We start from the raw sequence: 25,557 nt of genomic DNA, 5'->3' as shown, positions 1-25,557 counted from the left end.
CAACCGCCGTTTTAAAGACAAAATAAAGGTTTTAAAAATCGCAAGCGGGTTATAACTGGTGTGTTTTATTGCATAGATTAAAATGTGAAAATGTCTAGAGGTTTTGTAAACAAACGGGCCTTATTTCAGGCGATTTACCAAAAACCCATTCAAAAAACCCGTTTGGAGTTTGGAGCGATGGAACCAGAAGTCCTAAAGTGCTAACTCGCATCCGGGGTTTGCATACAAAAATACATCATTTCTGAGGCACTCAATATTGAGTTCTGAATGTTTTAATATGCCTGTATCAAAGCTTCCTCTGCAGTCCACCCAGATGTTTTTCATCCAATCCTAGCAGAGGTCATTTACATAAAGAAGTCTTAAAGAAATTATTATTTTTCTGGAACACAGAAATAGAAATTTGAAAAAAGATTATATAAATTTTGAAAGATTTATAGAAATTTGAGAAGACTGTTAAGTAGTTCTTTACACTATACCATAAAGTTTGTAGTGTCTGTCAGGCTAGAAAATAGACGTAAGTCATAAAAATCACTGTGTATAAATATAGCCGCGGAAGAAAAATAAGAGATCGTTCCCAATTTTCATAATGTATTGTGGTTATTTCAGTCCAGTGTCTGTTGAATTTCAACAAAATCAAACCTCAGGAGTGACATAGAGTCATCCAAAAGCAATGCAAAAGATCAGGGTTGTCGCATAAAATTAAATTTTTGATCTTTTCCTAAATACACTGTTGCGTCGCTTAAAAGTGACTCTGAACTTGGTTTCTTTGCAGTATTTGAGGTCTGAAAAATACAGAGCAGCTTTTCTGTTATTTTCACCCGTTTCTCCAGTTTTCATTTTCTGCAAATAAATGCAAATAAAATTGAGTAAAATAGTATGAAATGATTTTGTGTTATAAAGCTTCTAAGCCATACAACAGCTATGCGTAAGGAACCGGCTCAACTTTTATGGTTAATTTTATTTAATGGTGATTGTTTTTCATTCGACCTTTTTTGACAGACATGCTCACCATGAGCCGTCTCATTGAAAGGCTGCGAAACAATTCTATTACAAAATCTCCTCAGAAAAATATGGTCACAGTGGAAATATTTCACTGCAAGATCCTCTAACTAACATCATGGGAGCAGGAAATTGGAAAGTTGGTGAATGTGACCTCGGACCAATATTCATAACCCAGTATTAGTCTTTAATTGAAATGTCTCTCTTCTCTAGTCTGCGGTCATGTCTGCAGCGTTTGCAAAGTTTCATCCTAACCTGGTGGTGGGCGGCACTTACTCGGGACAGATCGTCCTGTGGGACAACAGAAGTAACAGACGCACTCCGGTCCAGAGGACGCCTCTGTCTGCCGCCGCACACACGGTACATGTGACATCACACAGCACGCGATGCGCAACAGCAGCTGAAGTTCAACAAGATTTGAGTTTTGATTGAGCATACTGTCCAAAACCAAAATTTGCTTTTTAAGTTTTCTCTCGTGTTTTTCAGCACCCAGTGTACTGTGTTAATGTGGTCGGCACGCAGAACGCTCATAATCTCATCAGCATCTCTACTGATGGAAAGATGTGCTCCTGGAGTCTGGACATGCTGTCCCAGCCACAGGTACCCATAATCCCCTGTGTTCCTTTCATCACATGACCTGTAACATGCTCTTTATTTGATGGAGCTATTATAACACGTTATTCATCATTTGTACAATAGCATTGTTAACTGTGAAGTTAATTGTCAGTAGTTCTGAACCCACGTAAAACCCCACTGAGGACCACGTTCCCAGAGTTTTTCTACCATTAACGTCACCATTGAGTTTCCGCAAGCATTTGCTAAACCACAGTGGCAGATGTTAATGATTTTTAAAGCACTGGCTGAATTTAAATCACGTATGAATAATACAAGAGCTGTGGCGTTAACTCTGCGTGTGTTTATAGGACAGTATGGAGCTGGTGTTTAAGCAGTCGAAATCTGTTGCGGTAACCTCGATGTCCTTTCCTCTGGGTGATGTTAATAACTTTGTGGTGGGCAGTGAGGATGGATCGGTCTACACAGCCTGTCGCCACGGCAGGTAATGCACTCATATGCACACAAGCCTCACTGCATCTGTACATGAAATGTAAATTTAGTTCATTAACAGCCATCCCGGGTTATCCGAGGCATGGATCACCCGGATCCGATCTCAAGTGGTTAGCGCTGAATACAAGTGTAAACGGGATGCAAAATTGAAAAAAGATCAGAGCAGAAATACATGTTGAGGTAGTCATGATTGTGACTGCAGCTGTCGCATTCTAAACGGCAAGGTTTGTCATGTTACATGTAAAACAAGAATGACATTCTTGATCATGGGCTGTGTACACACTTCACGCTTAAGGCTTGTACACACCGGGACGATAATCGCACGCGCTTATCGCCAGTGTTTTTCTAGACGTTTTTCAACGTTCATACCCACGGGATTTTCACAGGCGATGAGCCGAGTGAACGTGCAAATTCACTCCCTGACATAGATGGCGCTTAATGAAAAACAGAAAAACTCCGGTACACAAGGTGGCGCTGCACAACTTTGTGCTTCTGACACTTGCTTGTCACACAGAAGAAGAATTCATCTTGCTTACTTCCTCTTCGTCGTTGGTATCATTGGCTGCGTCCGAAATGGCATACTGTGACAGTACGTACTGAATTTGAATAAGTACCTTGAGTAGTATGAATATATTTCGGACATACTGTCATGTCATGTGACCCCTATGCTCTTTGACCTATGACGTATTAGCAACATCCTACACGTGAGCGTTGATAAGTACATCATTTAGTCACAAGAAATTAATTTATTGGCACTTGCATTAGAAACGGACGTCCGCCTTGAAGTTTTCCGCTATATTTATTTGATTTACTTTTGAAATGTGACCGTTGCTCAGCTCCCGTGGCATCATGGGATAGAAAAGTGTCCATCCGATCCACACTCACGAATCTCGGCGGAGGTAGTAGACCAAATCATAACAATTTTGTTTTATCAGCATGTCATTCATGTTTTAATGTTCTAAAGGGCTTGATGTGAAATCTGTCCATATTTCTGAATGAAATCTAGTGAGTGTGTGAGCTGCAGTTGTGTTTGTGTGTGTTGTAATGAGCTGAGAGTAAGTGTTTCCTCTTCATTTGTGATGCTGTGATTATCTCATCCTTCACACACACACACACACACACACACGATGTTAACTCACTGATGGCAACATGCTGAGATGCTGATCACACACTCACCGCCATTGAACCCTGTGTGTATGTGTGTGTGTGTGTGTTTGTGTGAGCAGTCGGGCAGGCATCAGCGAGATGTTTGAGGGGCATCATGGTCCAATCACAGGGATTCACTGTCACACGGCACCGGGGCCTGTAGATTTCTCTCATCTCTTCCTGACGGCCTCGTTTGATTGGACGGTTAAACTCTGGAGTACTAAGGTAACACACAGCATTCATGTGCACTTGTTATATTAAACAATCACTCTAAGGAAGGATCACATGATTTCTCTCTGATGCAGAATAACAAGCCGCTGTACTCGTTCGAGGATAACTCGGATTATGTTTATGATGTCATGTGGTCTCCGGTGCACCCCGCTCTCTTCGCATGTGTGGACGGACTCGGCCGAGTCGACCTGTGGAACCTCAACAACGATACAGAGGTTATACACAACACACACACAATAAAACGACGTGAATGTTTGAAATCAGCAGCGAGTAAAATACACACTGGCATGTTTCAGGAAACCTCAATGATGTGTGACAAAAACAGCCAGTCAGAACCAGAATATTTCATCTGTGAAGATAAAATGAACAGATAACTTTATATTTCACTAGTTAAAAGGTTAATGTTCCCTTTGTTGTACTGTGTAAACGTCAATATTGATTATCAATTCTGTAACGGGACGTTTTTCATGAAAAGTATGCATGATGAAAAAAACATCGCTTAGGCATCATTTTTTTTAGCAAAACATGCTTTGGTGTTGACATTTTTAGGCTGTTACGGTAATGAGATTTTTTTTAAAAGTTGATTTAAAAAATGTAATGTAATGAATTGTGTGTGTGTGTGTAGGTGCCCACAGCTAGCATGGCGGTGGAGGGAAGTCCTGCTCTGAACAGACTGCGGTGGTCTCAGTCAGGCAGAGAGATCGCTGTTGGAGACTCAGAGGGACAGATCCACATTTACGACGTCGGCGAGGTGAGAGAGTGGACTTTACTTAAGACACATCAGCCCTCATCACTGACTACACACGAGCAGGTTCAGCTGCTGGGCGGCACGTTCACTTTCGGCTCTCTCTCTCTCGCTTCTGTTCTGTCCGTGAGACGGCCGTGTAAAAAGCCTGTGCTCAGCTTCTAAAGATGACATGCGCTACAATTACACGTCTGTCAGAGAGGGGCCCTAACGGCACGGCCCTTCAGGCGTGTCACTCATGCGATGATGGGATGAAAGCGGATAGACGGAGGATTGTTAGATAGGGGTCAGTTCACGCCGACAGGCTCAGAATAGCCCGAACCGGGTTTTACACCTCACAACAATGTCTTTACAAAACGCTCACAACATTGTCCCGTTTCTGTTCCTCCGCAGCAAATCGCCGTCCCGCGGAACGACGAGTGGACGCGCTTCGTGCGGACGCTGGCGGAGATTAACGAAAACCGTGATGATGCCGAGGAGCTGGCCGCCCAACGCCTCGCCGCCTGATCGTCATGGAAACCGGCTGCCTACGTCAGAAACAGACAGTGACAGCTGTAATCAGCTCTCTCTTTGGAAATGAAATGAGTCGTAGGATGATTTTCATGCGCAAACCTTTGATTCTGCTTTTTGTTTGGAATATGGAATTCATCTCCCCGAGACCCAGAAGCCTTAACTTTTGCATGCAAAAAAGCCAAGAAAACAATGATTGTTGTTCGGATAGCTATACAAAAACACAGACAAACATCTCACAAAACCTGTCCGGGGCGTATTTATCATCGAAAACTGAGCTTTTCTCGGGACCATTTTCACATGATGGTTAAGCACGTGTGTCCTAGTCAGGTCTACTGTTGAGCATAGAATTAGAAAAACACCAAAAATCATAATGGTCCCAAAATGGAATTGCGGGGATCTACCTCCGTAACCTCTGGATTTCTGCTGTGTCACACTTGAGCATCATGCATTGAGTTTGGTGTAGATTTCTGTTGCTGTGGACCAAATGCTGGAACGATTTATTTCTGACGCTCATTTTCAAGTCTTGTTATTGATGTTTCTGTCTGTGCAAAGAAAGACACGAGTTTGATTATCAGTCTGTCTGAAGTGTTTCACGTGTCTCTCGTTGAGAGCAGCGTCTTCCTCTTCCAGTATTACACATCGGTTTTAAAACGGTAACTTTGGCAGGAACTTTTTGAATGTCTTTATCTACAAACTCGCTTTCTAAGCCAAGCCTTTGATAAATCTGTTCGGATTTACTTCAGTCAGTCCTTACTTTCTCTTGCTGTAGTATTTAAGCAGCAAAATGAAAGGTCTCAACATTAATTCTAATGTTCCTTGCAACGGTTTCCTACGATGTTTGTCTTTAAAGGATTGTGCAAAAAAATCTGTTTCAAAATGTATGCATTGTTGATTCATTTCAATAAATTACGATATCGTCATGAAATGCATTTAGACCATTTTTTGATTGTTAATGATGACAGTCACATTTTTACATTGGTAAATGTTGTTAACATAAAATACTTTTTTATATTGTTTCGTGCACATTTACACACCTTCAGCCCTGCAGAATGTTTAGAATGGTGTGCTGTGCATGAAATACCCTCATGACCCATTACATTGGATCAATGGAGCGAAGATGTCCAATAACCACTTTTATGGCACATGACATCGATGAAGCCTACTTGGGATTTCTGTGGGATATTCGAGGGTTAGTTTATAAAATGTATTTGTTAATTTCCTCATCTTTAGGTCGTCCAAGAGTGTAGCTAGAACTCTCGGAAAAAAGCAATGTCACCTACATCTTGGATGACCTGAAAATGAGTAAATTACAGTAAATTTCCATTTCCAAGTGTACTTTTTTCATTAAAACTCTTAAGTGTTTTAAATATATATATTTTCATAAGTGTCATGTGAAGAATTCCAACATTTGGTGACCTAAACGCATACATACATACAAGCTTAAAAAACGTGGTAAAGAGTTCTTCACAACGATGTCATAGAAGAACCGTTTCTGGCTCCCCAAAGAACCTTTCAGCAACCAATTTCTTTCTCTACAAATAAACTTTTGTGCAATAAAAAGTTTCTGTGGATATAAAAGGTTCTTTACGTAACCATAAGATGACTTTATTTTGGAAACTTTATTTTTAGTTGAGGGATATTCAAGGCACACTATGAAAAAAATCCAAAGTGCAAATGTCATATTTGAACTTCTCATGATTTGAATTTCAACAGGTGCGGGCTGAACTGAGATCCTTTTAATGGCATCGCAGTAATGTTGATGTAAAATAATGTTTTGAAAGAACTCAGTACCTTACCGTCCACCAAAGTCGATGTGAAACCATTTCTGCAGACGTGAGGATTGAAACACGTGCTGAGCGAAGAAACATGTTCATGCACTCTTTCACATCAAATCTCACATACATCTCCCAGCAATTAGACGAACCCTTGAAAGCTTTTATCTGCAGGCGTGAAACCTTTCATTCCACCGAGAATGAGCGTGTGTACATGTGCACGTGCCTTCAGTCTCCATCCACAACAATCTCCTGCTCTCCTCTCACAATTTTTCATGAAGCAGTCCACCACACTGCTGTAGATTTACTGGCCCCCGCGGACCGCCACCTGCAGACGCGTTTTGATGACATCAGCAGGGGTCAGCGGTAACAAAAGTGTTACTCATAATGCAAAGCAGCTCCATTATAATGCTTGCAGAACAATCTCGCATCCTTCCCATCCTAGTATGCAACGTACCAAAAAAGATGTGAAGTATCTACACGACACAGACAGCAAAAGTGAATTTTCAGCCACAATCCAAAAAGCAGCACAGCAGGTGCGTTGAAGTTCTCTGTTGTCTGAGATTTGTTTGGAACGGCACAGTGATGTTGGAATAAGAAACACCTTCCATTTCTGTATTCCACCACATTTAACATTGATGCCAATGACCGCATTGTGACTAAAATACTACACAATCACAGCATATACCTTAGATTCAATTTGGTGACTGATATGGAAACTACCTAGATCCCAACTTTGCACGCCTTAGAAATAGTATTCCTTGTGAAAAGCGCACAGGAGATTTGTCTTTTAGAATAGTTTGAGTATTGCAGAGTTAATGACATGCCATGAACATCTGGAAGATTCAGCTCACAGAGCACTTCTGATGCTTATAGATGATCCTCAACATCTTTCTAGCGCTGCGGGGATATAATGTAACACAATTTTGAAACAGTGAATGTTAGTTTAATACATCTTTACTTGAAAGTTGAGTATATTTTCCACTGCAGTCCAAAATGAGAGACGATAGACGCACCTGCGTCGCACAGCGAAAATCCCTGTAATGATCTTGGTCCAGAAGTTTCCATATGCTTTCGGTTCTCGTGGATTTTTTTATAAACACATGAATTCCTGAAACCTGCTCATCTGAGAACCCTAATGTGAAGCAGTCTGTTGATTTACAGTAAGTACAGACGACACCACGCCGCACCGCCTGCTCTCATGAAACACACCAGAGCCACAGCGCTGAAACTTAAATGTTTCATGGCATTGTGTTTCAGAGATCCCAACTGACCTGGGAACAGCATTGTGCGGGTTTATAAGTGTGATTATAGGACGGCTGTGGAATAATGTTGTGGTTAGACTCACAACGAAGCCAAACCACGGCTGGAAGAGAGAGAGAGAGAGAGAGAGAGACTCTATTAATTCAATTTTTTTTCAATTCAATTTGATTTATATACAGTAGCGCTTTTCACAATGTTCCAAAGCAGCTTTACAGAAGAAAAGAAGAAAAACACAGCACAGTGCATGGTGTTTATAGAACAAGCAAGATTATTCTAGTAAATAATATGTAATAAAAGCAGTCTCCCGGTGAGCAAGCCAACACGGCCCTCGGGAGAAACCAGTCTCAGCCGGGAGGGCCGGGTCTCCTCTGACGTGTCACTGCTGCACTCACTGACTTGGATCAAAAGTTACTGAGTAAATGTTTATGAAGAATAGAGAGAGCTTATTAGTTGTGCTTTAGAACATTTCATTTGTTGAAACTGTTTAGGTCTAATTTGGTCTTATTTTTGATCGATATCAAGCCAACAAAGTTTCTTGATGACAAGCAGGTCGTTTTCTTTATTATTATCTTGCTCTATAGAATTCTATAGAATTTTTATAATTCATACGTAGGATTTACACCCAAGAAATTTTGTGAAAATGTCAACCTTACCATGAAAAAAGAAAGTTTTAGCAATGTTTTTTTTTACTATGCTAACAGCACAGATCTCAACATTTGGTGGTTCAAATATCCATGTGAGGTCTCTCTTCAAGGTTTTAAGGCATTTGTTTTATTTTTAGTGCATGATTTTTCATAGTCAGGTGCGTGGCATTTTCAGGAGTGTCACATCCGCATGGTACATGTTCCTCATACATTGGCACATGAAAATTAGAAATAAAGTAACTGTTTTATGTTCTGTGACGAGACATCCCTTCTCCATTCATTGGGTATTATTGCTTCAGGTTCGTGCGTTTTTATTCACAGAAATCCTGCAAAATTTGTCGTCCCCCCAAAAATGTCACATCCATAATGCTGGAGTTGCCAGCCCCCGCTAGTTTTTCAAACATGCTCCAATACGTTCAGGGATTCATACAGATGTGAGTAAATGTATCTTTTTATTTAAATTTTTAAGTTGTTTTAGACCTTATTGCATAAAATAAAATAATAAATAATAAAATAAAATATAAAATAATAAAATAAAAAAGTAAATAAAAAAAGTACACAACCAGCAATGTCTGTCTTTCAACAGATGTTTTTAGTAAATGTTTCGTAACTCATTTGAATGTCTTCTTAATAAAAAGCATAAACAAGACTATTTAGGGTCTTTAAGGATTGAATACCCAACTGAAAATAGCCTCTGTGTCATATGGGGTTGTTTGGGGTTATCGGAGAGGAGAGGGCATTTGGAGTAGACAGTTTGGCCCCTAATTTTTGTCACATCAGGATCGTGCACCCCGGTAAGTGTTTCTAAATCAGCTACATAAACCTTAAAACAAAGACTTCTTTAAGGAGTGACGTCACCGAGTCAGAGTGACAGAGCAGCCGGAACAAGCGTCCATTCAGAGGAGAACCACAGAGGTCATCCAAGATCAGGGTCGGTGTGAGACGGAGTCTGGCAGGTCCTGACCTCCAGCGCCGCCCCCTTTATTCTCCGCCTCTCCCCCTTCAGGGCTTTTCCGCGTGCCTCCCTCGTCTCCCCAGAGAGCGCATCCCCTCTGAGCCCCGCCTGGGGCGTCACGGCCTCTGACTCACCAGCATCTATCACTGCTTTGGGACCCTAATCAGGGCCAAAGCGGGGAGGACGTGACACCCAGGGTCGAACCCAACTCTGTAAACATCCGAACGGTTGCCTTAAAAAGGCTGTAAGACTGTCCGTCATGATCCGAAAGGTAAAAAGAACATCCGCTCGCTAAAAAAAGATCCTATCAGTCATTTCGTTAATTCATGACTTTTCTTAAGTGCCCTAGTGATCTATCAATAGCTCTAATGAATATGTCTCTCTGTCTTGACAAAACTTTCCCACATTCCTCAAAATATCTTCTTTTGTGTTCATCAGAACAAAGAAATGTATACATGTTTGGAACAACCTGAGGGTGAGTAAATGATGACAGAATTTTCATTTTTGGGTGAGCTGTTCCTTTAAATCTGGGCAGAGGATTTCCAGTTCCCAGCATGCTTTGTTTAAGACTGCATTTGGAGAGTCATTTGAACAAGTACAAATCCCCCCCCGAAGATCATCTCAGTATCACCTACACTTCAAAAAGAGATGCCCGATTCACAGCATCCGTGCTTTTATTGGATTAGGTATTTAAATTCGGTGGCTCCTCAGCTTCCGTGGCCTCACAGAATAGAAAGTGTCCATCCAATGCATACTGAACTATACTGACCATTTGGGCATTTCTCTTTCTTGGGTGTTTCTAACACTTTTAAGACTTAAAACGCTACAAAAGTACTCCCATTTCTGGTTCTCCAAAGAACCTTTTGTTGAAAGATTTTATGTGGAAGTCACAGGTATACACGGTGCTGTCAAACTCAATAGAGTCACACTTCTGCCAGTTAGTAACAATCCTGCAGGGCATCTTACCCTAATTATGCCCTGACAGAGGTCACCGCCCCTCAGACCTGACCCGACAAATTCAGCCCTCTCTCTCTTGCTCGCTCGCTCTCTCCTCTATCTGGTCAGGAGTTCTTACACTGACACTTTTGAAACACCTTCCAGCCCACAATGCAATGTGCTCGTTATAGCGTTACATTAAATGCACTCTTGTCATACATCAGTTCTTTAGACTGGTAATTAATCCTGTAGGTGCAGGTCACATGAGAGCCTACTGTAGCTATAAATAAAGAGTCACCAAACAACTAGAAGCCACAATCATTGTGGAAATTCACTTATTGGATGTTGCTTGTAAAAGTTGTATTACAATATATATATAATAATCTGTATTTTTATCTGAGAGAGAGAGAGAGAGAGAGAGACAGAGAGAGAGAGAGAGAGAGAGAGAGAGAGAGAGAGAGAGAGAGAGAGAGAGAGAGAGAGAGAGAGAGACAGAGAGAGAGAGAGAGAGACAGAGAGAGACACAGAGAGAGAGAGAGACAGAGAGAGACACAGAGAGAGAGAGAGACAGAGAGAGACAGAGAGAGAGAGAGTTATAGTAACAGAGGCAGCAGTAGATGGCAGTATTGATCTCCTTCATCATCTGTGTGGGAAACTTTGTGTGCGTGGATTAAGGGGGTGTAAGGAGTCTCTCTCTCTCTCGCTGTCTTTCTGTTTTATCTCTGTGCTGTTGACATCTTAAGAGAAGAGTAGCACTAACCACTGGCCCATAATCCCCCGGGAGGCAGACAGCTTCTAAAAACACAGGTCTGTCGTTCAGCCGTGTTGTGTGCAGTACTGTGAGAGCATCACATTGTGCAGCTGGTGCATAATCTTCAGATTTGTAAAATAACATGAATTCTCTGTGGTCCATCTTATTGTTTTCAAATCCGTAAGTACTGTATCAAAGCCCAGAGTTGACTGTCTCTGACTGACTGAGCATTGTGCCAATTATCTCCACAGCATGACTTCACCTGTAAACCTATTAGCTATTTCTGCAATATATATATATATGCATAATGCTGAGCCATAAATGAAATAATATTGTGTGTCTAATGGGCATAAAAACTTATACACGGCAAAAAATGACTTTACTTTGTTTGTCCTGTTTTCCAGTACAAATGTCTAAAAATTCTTGAATAAAGATGCATTTTGTTGATGAGCATAATGACCCAAGAAGATAAGTCTTGTTTTTAGACCAAAAATATGAAATTTCAGTGAATTTGAACTTAAAACAAGCAAAATAATCTGCCAATGGGGAAGAAAAATGATCTTGAATTGAGTGACTAAAATAAGGGTAAACCTTAATTCAAGATTCTTTTTCTTACCCCATTGGCAGATTATTTTGCTTGTTTTAAACAAATATTCACGGAAATGTCATATTTTTGGTCTAAAAACAAGACTTATTTTCTTAGGTCATTTTACTCATCAAGAAATGTTTTAGGCATTTGTACTGGAAAACAAGACAAAAATACTAAGTAAGAAAGCCTTTTTTTGCAGTGTAGGGATATTGGACAAAACAAAATTGTTGGATTTCTCTTTTTTGCCGATGATAACATTAAAAGACCAAACATGCAAACAACACAAACATGATAGTAACCGACCAGACACAGATGGTAACGAACATTATAAAAACAGAGCTGATCTTATATAGCGAGAGATCATATTCACATGGTACCGCTGTAAAAACAAATACATTGCTTTTGCATATATTCATACAGTATATACGTATATATCTATATGTAACAGACATTTCTTGGGAGCAGTCAAAGCTATTTTCACACACGAGTTCGTCTTTAAAGGATCCAGTAGACCTTTGGTTCTTCATGCTGGTCTTTACCAGGTCAATGGGGTACACAGTCATTTCTTCTTGGCTGCCGTTTGTGATAACAGAGCAGGACTGTCAATCAAACCTGGAGCTCTCACCATCAGTATTCAGACCCGCACACACATAACAGAGAAATCGCCGAATGAAAGCATGAACTCTGAACTACACGCTCACACAGAGCCAAACCACACACACTCACAGCAGATATGTCACTCAAAATATGAGTCGACATGCAAATGAATGTGAACCTGTTTGCAGGGAAAATCTGCAGGCCAGTTTGAACGGCTTTGAAATCTTTTGAAGGGATTCTTAAAGAAAAAACGATTGTAATCGTGATTAGATTGAAACTTTGTTAGATTATATTAGCTTTGGAAAGTAAAGAAGGCAATAGGAAGGACTCTTGAGGTTTTGAGGAAAACAGAACAATGACGTGAAAGTCACAGACAACACTGATTTGAACCCTTTGGTTCCAGAACCACCTGGCGTGTGAAGTTGGTAAGAAAGTGTTACGGAAATCTGTGGGAATCTAAATCAAGGTTTTAATTCCAACATTTTGGATGCGTCATTTTCAGTCAAAACTTGAAATATACATTCTCAGAGAATGTATTTATTAGCAATATATTGAATCGTCTGTTTATATTTTACTGAACCCCTGATGATAGATTCCAGACATCAGTAAAATATGATTTTATGCACGGGTTTTCTGTTTTAAAAGAGACAAAAATCATGCGTTATGGATGTGACAAACCTATAGGATTCGTGTGAATTAAAATGTAAAAAAAACAAGCAATAATACCCAACAAATGGAAAAAGAGATGACTCTTCATAGACCACAAAATAGTTTCATATGTGCGTGCTCATTTCTAAGGAATATGGACTTTATGGATGGGACAATTTCATTATGGATGTGATTCGACAATTCACTTACCTGACTGTGGAAAACCACGCTTTAAAAACAAAAAAGTGCTTTAAAAACATTAAGAGAGACCACAACATATTGACATCACATGGCAAAAACGTAACTATTTACAATGTATTTCCATTTTACGCATGAATTCGTGTCTCATTCGTGCATTTTATGATTTGCTTTTGCGCCAGTAATCGTACTTTTTGTACGATTCACAACGTACGAATAAGCCACCTCGTAATAGTTACGAAATCCTGCAAAACTTACTTTTTTCATCAATTTGCATGGAATTGCCCAGTAGTGAGCTGTCGTAATGCCTGTTTTAAAAACTACCGCGGCTCTAAAACACAGAAAAATAGAGAGACAACTTATCTGTACTATACATCTGTGATATTTTTCTTGATAAAGATTTTAGTTAAAACTATCGGTAACACTTTATATTAAGGTACCCTTTATAAAGCATTTATAAATGTGTTTATTAAGGATTAATAAGTCATTTACAAATGCATTATGAAGCAGTTATAACTGCATGAATAAAAAGAGGGATTTTAACAAAGTACCTGCCAAATAGTGAGCCATTTTTAACTCACATGTTATAACTGCTTAATAAGTGTATTTATTCATTGTTTATTTGACTCGAAAGCAGATTCATTATTCATTCAATATTCATTGCAATATAGGCTGTCAGACTGGACACTGTAGGGTGTTATGTTGTTTATCTTATACCTGCTCACTATTTGGCAGGTATTTCGTTAGAATCCCCCTTTTTATTCATGCAGCTTTATAATGCATTTGTAAATGACTTATTAATCATTAATGAACACATTTATAAATGCTTCGTAAAGGGTATGATATGAATATGAATAAATGACCTAAAAAACATTTAACACTTGTTAAACATTGACAATTGGTGTAAAACAATCCAGCGCAGTCACACAAATCTCCACTCATCCAAACATAACTGTGATTTTGTTTTGTTTTTTATGTTCTGTTTACTCAATTTGCACCGTTACTCTGAATTGATGTTGTGTAAATGCACAGTTTTTGCACAGCCATTAAAGCACAATAAATACGAAACAATTGCAACTAAAAAGCAGAGAGAAACAGAGAGGCAACAGTAGCTCTAATTCATCAGTGTTACAAATCAGATTTTATTCACGATATAGGAATCATCACATGATCTACTTCACAAACTGGCATACTGGATGAAGGCCAGACTAGCGGTTTGTGGCGAGTCCTTGAGCATGTGTCTGTGTCTCTATGCTTTATTATACAGCGGTCGCGCGTGTATCAGTTTCCTCCGTCATAATTAGTAAGAGATTCCACTGTGGTTCCAGAAGATTTGAGACATCCGGATCTCAGCCCTCCAAAGCTTCAGATCAGACACATGCTGTCTCTCTCTCTTTCACGTCTCATTTTATGATGCTTCGGCCAGCTGCGGTTACCCCCTCACTAGTGAGCAGGACAGACGTCACTCACCTCCCGCGATGAAGCTCCGAGTGAACTGCGACACAGACTCCACAGCCTGGAGCCAGATCGGTCGAGAGAGGTCACAGATCTGCTGGAGAGAGAGAGAGAGAGAGAGAGAGAGAGAGAGAGCGTATGAATTAGCTTCATAAAACAATTGTCTGTCAGATTCAGGGTGGACAGAAGACTGTTAGAGTGCTGGACTGCTTGGAGGATGTGGGATGTGCTACAGACGCCTGAAATATTCTGACAGACATGAAGCAGGAGCCATGACGTGCTCTTATGTTATGTCAGATTCTGGAATATGATGCTTCTGAGCAGACAACATCACTACGCTTTTGTTATGAATAAAGAAGTTATTTGTTAAGCTGGGTTTCAAGCATTAAAAAGTCATAGTTCATAGAAAATGTCGGTGTAGCATTATAGGCTAAAAAGAAGCAAAAAAGTAAAAACATCTAAATGTTTGAGCACCTCTCAAGGCTGAAATCTTAAAAGCGCTTTTGGTCCACTTTTCATTGCCGGAGAAATAGCAGCTGCAGTAGAACTTTCTGGCAAATAACATTGTGTGAGTCTTGAGTCATCCAATTTTCATTCTGGTTGTAACTATTCATTTAAGAAACTGAATTCTTTCGTTTTCTTCAACCTCACAGTTCAAGTTTTTGGGCTTTCAAAAGAATTGACACGTTTAATGCTTTTTGAAAATCATTGAGGCTGGTGAGGAAGGTGAACGAGGTGAAAGGTTTAACCTTCTATTTCCTTTCATTTCAATTTTCTCCATCCTCCAGAAGCTGGGTGAGAGTGCAGATTTGCTTTGTCTGACTGGGTGGGTGATTATACCGGTGGGATTTATTCTATGCACTGAACATGAGGTATAACCGTGTGCTGAGGATCATGGGTCTCTCTCTCGCTCGCTCGCTCTCTCTCTCTCCCTCTCACACACATGCACGCACACACACACTCGCGCACACGCACAGATGTTTTTACTGTAGGGCAGAATGCTAATGAGGCAGCACTTTGATCAAAAAAGTCACTGCAATTACCCACCCGGAGACGCCTGTGTGTGTGTGCGCGCGCGCGTGCGTGTGTGCACAGGTATGCATATACTTGTGAGGGCCACATTTCTGTAATCATTTTGTAATTTTTGTATTATAGCGAAAGATGATGACAACTGACTTGCGAGAACAATTGAAAGTTTCCTTGAAATTCCTGAAAACTATAACAAGTTGATATGAGGTGTAAACGTGTGTGATGAAAGGTCATTCCAAAGCTGATTGGATGATCTATGGAGTCTCCAGAAATATTTTTTGTAATCAACCAGTTCTGGGCACTATTGACTTCAATAGTACTGATAAAAAGAACAACTAGTCAATAGTGCCCCAGAACTGTTTAGTTTCCCACATTCTTAAAAAATCGTCTGTTGCGTTCGACAGAATCAATCAATTTTATGCAGTTTTGTAACAACTCAAGTCAAGTCAAACTTTATTTATAAAGCACTTTTTAGAAAGTGCTGTACGAGCATAAGCAATACAATATAAGAATATGAAAAAGCAAACTATTAAAAAGTTTGTAAGTTAGATAAGATAAAAGATCAAATAAATTCAAATGAAATAAAAATTGCAGCTTTCAGAGTTAAACGCCAAACTATAAAAATAGGTTTTTAGTGAGTGTTTGGGCCTTTCTAACATGTAAAGGCAGATTATTCCAAAATTTAGGCCCCGCCACTGCACTAGTAAATGATGACAGAATTTTTATTTTTAGGCGAACTGTCCCTTTAAGAGCCAGGATGGTTACAAACTCTCTCTTTTTTTCTGTCTCCCTGCACTTTTGAGTGTGATTCATTAAACAAAAAAAGTCAAAAAGATTCATTTGACTAATAGCATTATTTATGTCTTCATAAAAAAACTTTTCAATAAATATCATGATAATATCTTCAAATTCTTCTTAGTCGCATTGGATAAAGGCATCTACCAAATGCATAAATATCTATTGGACTCAACTGTGAGAAGTGTAGCGCTCACAGTTATAACCTATGTAGGGCATTCTGAATCAGTGAAGGATCCATTCAGCTAGAAGGATGTCTATGTAGGCAGCGGACAGCAAGGCTGACTGGGGTTTGAGACAGATCTTGAGTAGCCATATTTCTCCTCCGTCACATGAAACAGAGCTCGCCTGAGGACCTTCACACAATAAAGCAACAGAAAGCAGTGCCCTGATAAAAGCACTTATTAAAGACTCTCAGATGTGAGAGAGAGAGAGAGATGTGATGTATTCATGCAGAGAGAGAGAGAGAGAGTGAGAAGCCACTGCTGCCGGAAATTGGGGGTATTTTCTTCTTCAATTAGCTTTACGTAATGGTGGATTACAAAAGAGTCCACGTCCTTCTGCACATTCTGTTCGAGAGAAAGCTTGTGTCTTTTCCCCTCTAATAATCCGGCGATTATGGTATTACAGATGATGAGACACCCAGGAGATTAAAGCTTCCCTTAAAATCTACATCAGAACAACAGACAGCTGCCCAAACTCTGGGAACCAATGAGATCTTCTTAACGTCTCCACTGTTTCTTCTAGACAATATTAACGAGGAACATGAGAAAAATCACCGGAGAGATTTCTCAATTACTTCTCTTATCAATGAGCTTTCGAGGAAGGCGTAAACTTCTGCATAAGTGTCCTGCATGCATCTCAGATTTTTTATGGCAGAAATACCATAATTTAGAGTTGCAGAAAAGGTCTCGACAATGTCACAAACTGGGCTCAGATTTGTCGAGTCTGCAATCAAAAGTCAAAGTGCATATTACACCTCTTTGCGTATTTGAACAATTGTCTCATTTGTTTCTGGTTTTATCTCTCACAACAAAGTTGAGACTTAAATGAAACACAACTAAGAACTCCATCAAATCCCCCGAGGCATAAAAATCACACCAACTCTCTATTTGGATGTACAGCATATTTATTTTTAAGGAATTTTAGGGGAAAGGTGAGACCGTTAAGACTTTATATGAACTAAAAGGGGATATGAATGTGAACTCCAGGTATGGAAGAGCGACATCTGTAGAGTTTGGGTACCTGTCTGTGCACCTCTGTCAGGTGATGGGATGACACATCCTCTTCCAGCAGCATTAATCTCTCTACATCCGTAAGGTTCAAGCGCCCGCACAAACAGGAAGAGAGCATGTTAAGAAAGACTGATGTTCGAGACTTGCTCCCAGCAGCATGAGCTCATTTTTTCCACACATTTTTTACAGTCCTGTAACCTGCATTACCGCTGCGTGATGATGCATGTTTGCACACACAAACAAGTAAACAAGACTGGACTGGAGCCATAGCACGCACTCTCTTTCTCTCTCTTTTCTCAAATAAATCAACCCCGGCAGCCACTGCTAAATGAACTAGCAATAATGTTGCATTTACAAGCTATAAATGCAGTCGTAACATTTTTATGCACTGGATAGGTTTTATCGCAGCCTTTTCAGGTTATGCATGTTAATGGAAATATTGTTCATAAAATCTACTGAAACACGTAATAGAAGAGCAGAGGTGTCAATCACAAGCATTATAGATATGCCTTAGAAAAATCATTAAAGGAACACATAATGCCAGAGTTAATCTGGCCAGACTTTAAGACCAGTGTGTTATTGCCCTCTGTTATTAAAGGTGAAGTGTGTCATTTTTTGAATGATAACTTTCTTCTATCCTCACATAATATGTTGAGATATGTTGCAAAAACTGAAGACCCGATGCCAGCGCCCCCAACCCCCCCCGCCCCCCCCCATAAAAGGATTTAAATGGTCATGAGTTCGTTTTTGTTTTTGAGACATATTATATTTTAACCATTCACAACCTGTCAAATCTTTATTAAACAAAAATGTGCAACAAACCCTAGATAATGTTTGCATCCACACTGTAAAAAAAAATCCCGTAAAAAAACAGATAAAGTACTGGCAGAAAATTACCAGTACATTTTCCTTTATTTTACGGACATTTCCATTAATGCTAAAATGCAAATGAATGCAGTGCAAAATGTAAAATACAGGTAAAACGACTGTAAAAATGAACACGGAAAATTCCTTCATATTAATACAGTATATTGTGCCCTATTTTTACGGCTTTTTTTTAGAGTGCATAAAATACTAAAACTAACATAAAACAAAACACGCTGAACAACAGAAAAGACAAAAAAAGAACAACGCGTGCTCTGATGTTTTGTGTCTGTTCAATGGAAGTCAATAGGTCCCAGTGTGGTTCGGTTACCAACATTCTTCAAAATATCTTCTTTTGTGTTGTGCAGAAGAAAGAGAGTCATAAAGTTTGAATTGACATGAGAGTGAATAAATGATGACAGAATTTTCATTTTTTTAGTTGACCAAATTACATTTTACATGTGTGTGTATGAGATATTGTGCAGTGTTTAATCACGAAGAGTAATACGCTTAGTCCAGTTCAGAATCCTGTGCGTGTGTGTTTAAAATATTATATCGTCATGGACCCAGTTTTTCCATCTAACAGAAATCACAGATGTGAAGAACTTGACTGGCAGTTCTCTGCTGGTGTGTGTGCGTGCGTGTGTGTGTGTTCTGAGTGTGTGTGTCAATAATGAAAACCACATCAGGTGAAGTCTGATCCTGAGCCTTGAGCCCTGGAAAGGAGGCAGGTGCTTCCGGAGCAGAGGGCCGTGATTCAGCCGGACGGCCCCCCAATCAGCCGCGCTAGCTGCAGGAGATGGGGGCTGGGGTGGGAGTCGGTGCTGCTGTCAGAACTCATCAGATATTACGAGAGCAAGCTCTCTGATCTTCACAGCCATCAGTGACGGCAGCCGGCTCTGCTTTCAGAGTGGACAGACAGAAATCTAGAGCCGCTCACGCAGATAGAGGAGGTCTCATGGGATATTTAAAGGGATTGCTCATTAATAAACAAGTTTCTCATTCTGTCCGAAATGAATGGCTGTGAAACACAAAAGGAGATATTTTGAAAAATGTCGCTCTTTTCCGTATACGACAGGGAACGAGAACTGTAAAACTTACATCAAAGTTGTCAAAATTACTTGTACGGTAAAGTCCAAGTCTTTTGATGTCAAAAGATGTTTGTATGGCTCAACCCAGCAACTTTCTAAGCGTTTACCAACCCCAAACTCACGAACACAGATGTTGTATACTGATCATTTTTGACAACTACCATTAGCTTTCAGTCAAAATACTGTACGCTTTGTTAAAGGTTCCAAATTTCCAAACATGAAACACAGCAAATAATGTTTAATTTCATCTACACAGACTCACGTCAATATCGTAAAACATTATTTGCAAATGACACTGGTTTCTCATTACCACTGAAACTCTCATCTCTGAATGATTTTAAAGGCAGAAATCGAAGCGAGGTGTTTTGTCACTCTTCGGTGGCACTAATAGCAGAGGGAAATGAAACGCTCCACGCGGATAAACATTTGTTTGCTCTGTAAACTCTTCTGAGAGAGAGAATCTCAAGCAATCATTCTTTTGTATCATTGTTCCCGCAGCGATCAGAAGTCTGTCTTATTTTCTCCGAGCTAAAGCTGCTTTTCACCATTTCTTTATTCTGCCCGTGAAAAGTCATTGATTCCGACTTCTCCGCAAATTCAGCATATGCCGAACTGAATCAATAATTTTCAACTCTTTTCAGAGATTCCATTGACGGATGACAAAAAAGTATACAGTAGAGTTGGAAAATTCTGGAGTCGGTGTGCTATTGTCACTCTACACTGAATAGCAGCATTTGATGGCTGTTCTTTATTCTCAACGCGACACTTTCGAATTTTGAATGACTTTTGAGGGAGAAGGGAAAAGTCATTTAAGTTTTAGAATAAGGCCTGTTTCACAGACAAGGATTAGCTTAAGACAGGACTATGCCTCGTTTATATTTGGATATTTAAGTCGCTTTTATTAAAATGCCTTATAAAAACATTTCTGGTGTGCATCTTGTGACAAAACCATAGCAATGACACATTTTTAGGTGTGCCATGGCAATTTACTTTTAGTTGAGACCCCTGTTGAAAAAACCAGCACATGCTGGGTTAGGCATGTTTTGATGCTGGTTTGACCAGCTTAAACCAGCTATGGACCAGCATATGACCAGCTAAGGACGATCTTAAACCAGCACATGACCAGCTTAAACCAGCACAAACCAGCAAACCAGCATCAAAACATTTGTTTTTTTCAACAGGGACAGCTCAAACTTTCAGTTTAGTCTGGGACTCTAAAACCGTCTACCGGGCATAAGATAGCCTCTTACTTCACTTTTCTTGGTGCTTTGAGGTAGATGCTCTTTGCTTGTGACATAGAATTCAAAGACGTCGTGAGGACACAGAAAGACTTGAAAAGATTTGATGAAAACCGGAAAGATATTATCCCAGTGATTGTGTCTGACAGGAATTTGTGACATTGACGCTATTAATTTGTGAACATTAAACATGAATTTCCCCCATTTTTCATGTCACCCAGCAGTATTTTAACGTATTTTAATACGCGGTATCTTTCATATGTATAAATATATATAAAAAGCAATCCGATGGGAATTCTGTTTTACAAGGTGGCTCATTCGTGTGAATTCCTACGATCTCATTGGTATGCTTTGTTATGATTTGACTTTTCCCCTGTGACGTTATGTTTAGGGGTGGGGTTAGGGGAGCCATTTATCATTGCTTTGCCACCTCGTGAAACTCGCGTTTTAAGCTAAATTAGCCTTTGCGGCTGTGATTTTAGGATTTGGGGAGAGGTAAGGTGTGGGTTGGACACCTCCAGTCCTAAAATATGTACGACTTCTTTTGATATCACACGCAGCCTGTGTATTAAACGTGGTGCTGAATGACACAAAAAAAGGGGGAAATTCGTGTCCATGAACACGAATCAATAGATTCCAAATTTCGTGCCTATGACACGAACTGCCTTGAGACTGGGTTGCAACGTTCCAAAAACTACAATAATTTTTTTACAATAAAATATTGAAGTTTTTATATATAATAAAATATATAATTTATAATATATAATTTTTTTCACATGTTATCGTTTTAGAAACAGAGCAAGTTACATTTTGAAGACAAGCATGTTTAAAAGAATTAGCCTAACATGCATCATTGTGTCAAATTCGAGGCAACGAATGTGTACTAACTAAATATGGTCAATTTTGATTTCATTTTAGTAATACTACAGGATATAACTTCAAAATTGAATAGTACCGCAGCTTTAAATGGGGATTTGCAGCTAACATACACTGAGAGATGCTGTAAAGCCAGCTAAAGGTCACTTCAGATGACATATTATATATTTATATTATTTTATATTTTACATACATGTATAGTATATATTTATATTTTATCACAAGGGTTAAATCTCAGTAAATACCATTACACAAATCAGTGAATTATTAAGCAGTAGTTTTGCATGTTGGTTTCATAAAAATGATCAAAGCTAGCAAGCAATAGACAATGCAACTACATTTTCAGGTAAGCAGTGTTGCCATGAATGGAGAAAAATAACTGGAAATGACAATACAGCAGATTAATTGTTCCCATGGTTATGAACTGTTCCCAAAACTCATTACTGTGATTAGTTGATATAAACTTACAATGTCTAGAAATGAGTAAGCTAAGACAATATGCACTGGAAACCCACAGAAAAAGAAAAGAAGAAAATCCAGTGAAGAAATCTGGTGTTGCGTTTGTTCAGTATTTGTGTTCAGGCACAGAGAACGGTAACATGTCTGTTACGGGGGCAGTTAGAACCAAAGAAAATAACAGTGTGCAAAAGTCCAAACAAAACAAAGAAAACATTACACATGAACTTGTCATTTCTGTTTTTGAAGACACTTTCTGTGGCAGCTCTGTCATGGTCTGGTGTGGTTTTAGTCATTGCTAGTGGGTCTGGTCAAATCAATGGAATGCTCCATGCTGACAAATAGAAAGTCACGTGTTAGTTTGAAATGTTCAGGTTTGTTTTGTTTAGTTGTGCTTTCATTGTACTATTCATCCTAATATTATTTTCACACATTTACACTTCATTCCTCTCATATACAGAATGAATTCGTTCCTCTTCATTTACACCTGCATGGCATAAATGTGTCTCTATCTGATTGCGTTTATTTGCTTTTCCTGCGTCACATGCAAATCCAGAGCGGGTAATCTTCTGGTGTCTTCCTGCAATCAAGCACTTCAGATGAAGACTTTACACATGGAATAGCTGAGCAGATTGCCACCAGGGTTAAATCTCAGGAGAATAAGGTTTTAGTCAACGGTCCATGTAGGCCTACACATGTGTGCTTTCTCTAGAAGTGGTTTTGCATGTTGGTTTTAAACACCAAATGTAAAACTTCCATAAATAAGAGAATTAAACACACATTTTTTCTTGGCAATATAGCATTAATTCCAGATCATTTATTAAAAGCTTCACATGTGAAGTATGCCTCCATTCATCTCTAAACCAAGCACGTAGCCAGCGCTGGCGTCAAATTCGGCTCTTGCTGCAGTGGCTCCTTTACACATTAAAGCAGTCTTAATTTCAGAGAGCTACTTAATTATTTTATGTGCCAAGGGGGATATTAAAATCATAACTCCGTCAATTACAGATTCGATCACTAGACGAGGTTAACTATGCGGTGATGTGTGTTGAGAGTGCCTTTTTAAAACGGATCTGGGTTCAACTGAAAAGCGCACTGTTGAGTGTAATGTACTGTGACAAGTGCCTTCAATGACCACTGCTGCTGCTGCTAACAATGTCATTCAGCAATACTTTCTTCAGAGACCACCGATATTAAATAAAGCACAATGTAGCCCCATTAGGTATATTATAACATATACAGTATTAAGCATGGGGCTCCGCGTTCCATAGCATACGTATGCATAGACAGAGCTGGGTAGTAACGGATTACATGTAATCTGGATTACGTAATCAGATTCCAAAAAGTACTTGTAATTACAGTAATAAATTATATTTTAAAATACCTTAATGCCTACCTTTTTATGGATTACATGATTATATCAGATTACTTTGGGCGTGTATTCAAATATTAATTAAAATGAGACCTTGCCGGCATACCATTCATGGATTCATGGCCCTGTGAGCTGCATGACACAGTCTGTTTTATTATTCTGAATAAATATATTGATTTACATTTAAGAATTCGACATTATGTTAGGTTAGATATAAAGTAATTAAAATATTTCAAAAGATTTACAAGAAAGGGGTGCCCTATTTGCCCTGCACAACACCCCAGCCACCTCTGGTTTTGTACCAGTCAAAATAGTACAAAATTATCCTGCTTCAATATATGTGACATGAAATAAGATTGAAGTCAAAAGTAATCTAAATGTAATCCGTTAATTTACGTTACTAAAATGTGTAATCTAATAGATTACGTCACTGACAACAAATTTTGTCATGTAATCTGTAATCAGTAACTGATTACAATTAATAAGTAATCTGCCCAGCTCTGTGCGTAGACAAAACAGAAATACCAACTGATGGAAATGCAGAATTACTAGATCTTCTGTGTAGGATATGACCAGTGTTGGGTAAATTACTCTGAAAAAGTAATTAATTACTAGTTACTAATTACACATTCAAGAGTGTAATTAGATTACTGTACGAATTACTCTCTCCAAAAAGTATTTAAATACTTATTACTAATTACTTACTGTATTTTATATCAACCTTGATTAGTTAAGTGAGTCAAGGATAGACATAAAACGACTCTCAATTCATTCAAATAAATCATATAAAACTACATGAAGTATTATTATTAACTGACTTGTATAACAAATGTGAGAAAGATACATTAATGCATGCATTTTAAAGTTAGATTTTGAATTTTAATGTCAATTCCACTATTGTACACATTACAAGTAACTGTAATTTAATTACAGAACAAATAAGAGTAATCCCTTACTTTACTTTTTAAGGGGAAAGTAATTAAATTACAGTATCTAATTACTTAGTAACTAGTTACACCCAACACTGGATATGACCACATGCTGCTCTTCAGTTAAAACTTTTGCCAGGCAGACAGTATCACAAGAAGCGAGGTCTGTATCACAAGAAGTGGGATCTGACTCACAGGTCTCAAACCGGTCAACATGTTTTACTCTTTTATAGACTAAAGGTCACGAAAGTGCTTGTTGTAAACCGTTAATCCAGTCCTGTTAGGGAATCAGCCGGGATATTACAGACATGAGCAGTTTCAGCAGATTGTCCGGCACAGCTCAAATCACAGTGGCAGGGATAATGGCACTGAATTTCACAGGGTCAGTCTGAACAGCTATTCCATCCTCCGCTCTGTAAAGGTCATGCATTTTATTGAACTCGCACACTGTCATCCCCGTTTGGAGGAATTTTCCCCTGTGTATCTAATCTACGAGTAAACTGACATAATGGCCCACTTCATAAAAGTCCAATTTAGTGTTTGACAACATATTACATCTCAACAGACTCAGTCTCTCTCTCTTTTCTCTCTCTTTCTCTCTTTCTAGAAAGGTGTTTTATAACAGTACATGGTATACATTTAGTTAAAAATACTTTTTATTTCTGTTACATTTATTTTTATTTCTTGTTTTGTTTCATTTTAATCTTTGTCTTATTTTGCCTGCTACTTTACTGAAGTAATGTGTGTAAAGTTTATCTAGTGATTACCTTCTTGTTTTATCATCAAAATCCACACCAATGTGAGTCAGTACAACTGCAACACATTCAGGCTCTTGAAATTAAATCTTAAATTAAATCTTAAATAATAATACAAATTGAAATAAACTAATAAATTAAATAATCTATAATAATACACATTTTTTTATTATTATAATTGTTATTGTGATTATTATTATTATATCATAACAGTTGTTGTTGTCATGGTTGTTCTTAATATATTTTAAAAATTCAAATATTATTTATTTTTTATTTAATATAATTAGTTAATAGTAACTGTCGGTACTGTCGAAGTCATTGATGTATCAACCGCTGCAGAATCTGACGCAGCTGCGATGAGAAAAACAACTCCCATGTTCCTCCAATGGCGTGAGCGAACGGAACCACGT

At 38.9% G+C, this 25,557-nt stretch overlaps 1 protein-coding gene across 2 annotated transcripts in view; it reads left to right on the top strand.

Moving 5' to 3' along the window:
• The window catches only part of dync1i2a (dynein, cytoplasmic 1, intermediate chain 2a), a 28,403-nt gene extending 22,782 nt beyond the window's left edge, over window positions 1-5,621 (top strand). For both annotated transcript variants that reach the window (XM_057335840.1, XM_057335838.1), the window contains 7 exons: window positions 1,213-1,359; window positions 1,486-1,599; window positions 1,923-2,056; window positions 3,291-3,435; window positions 3,516-3,656; window positions 4,067-4,192; window positions 4,580-5,621. In XM_057335840.1, coding sequence (XP_057191823.1) covers window positions 1,213-1,359; window positions 1,486-1,599; window positions 1,923-2,056; window positions 3,291-3,435; window positions 3,516-3,656; window positions 4,067-4,192; window positions 4,580-4,693 — 921 coding nt within the window. In that variant the 3' untranslated portion in view covers window positions 4,694-5,621. The remainder of the gene's footprint in view (window positions 1-1,212; window positions 1,360-1,485; window positions 1,600-1,922; window positions 2,057-3,290; window positions 3,436-3,515; window positions 3,657-4,066; window positions 4,193-4,579) is intronic.
• The last annotated feature ends 19,936 nt before the right edge of the window (window positions 5,622-25,557 follow it).

The sequence above is a fragment of the Triplophysa rosa genome, linkage group LG6 (assembly GCF_024868665.1).
Source record: "Triplophysa rosa linkage group LG6, Trosa_1v2, whole genome shotgun sequence".
Lineage (NCBI taxonomy): Eukaryota > Metazoa > Chordata > Actinopteri > Cypriniformes > Nemacheilidae > Triplophysa > Triplophysa rosa.
This window is presented reverse-complemented; position numbering and strand designations above follow the sequence as displayed.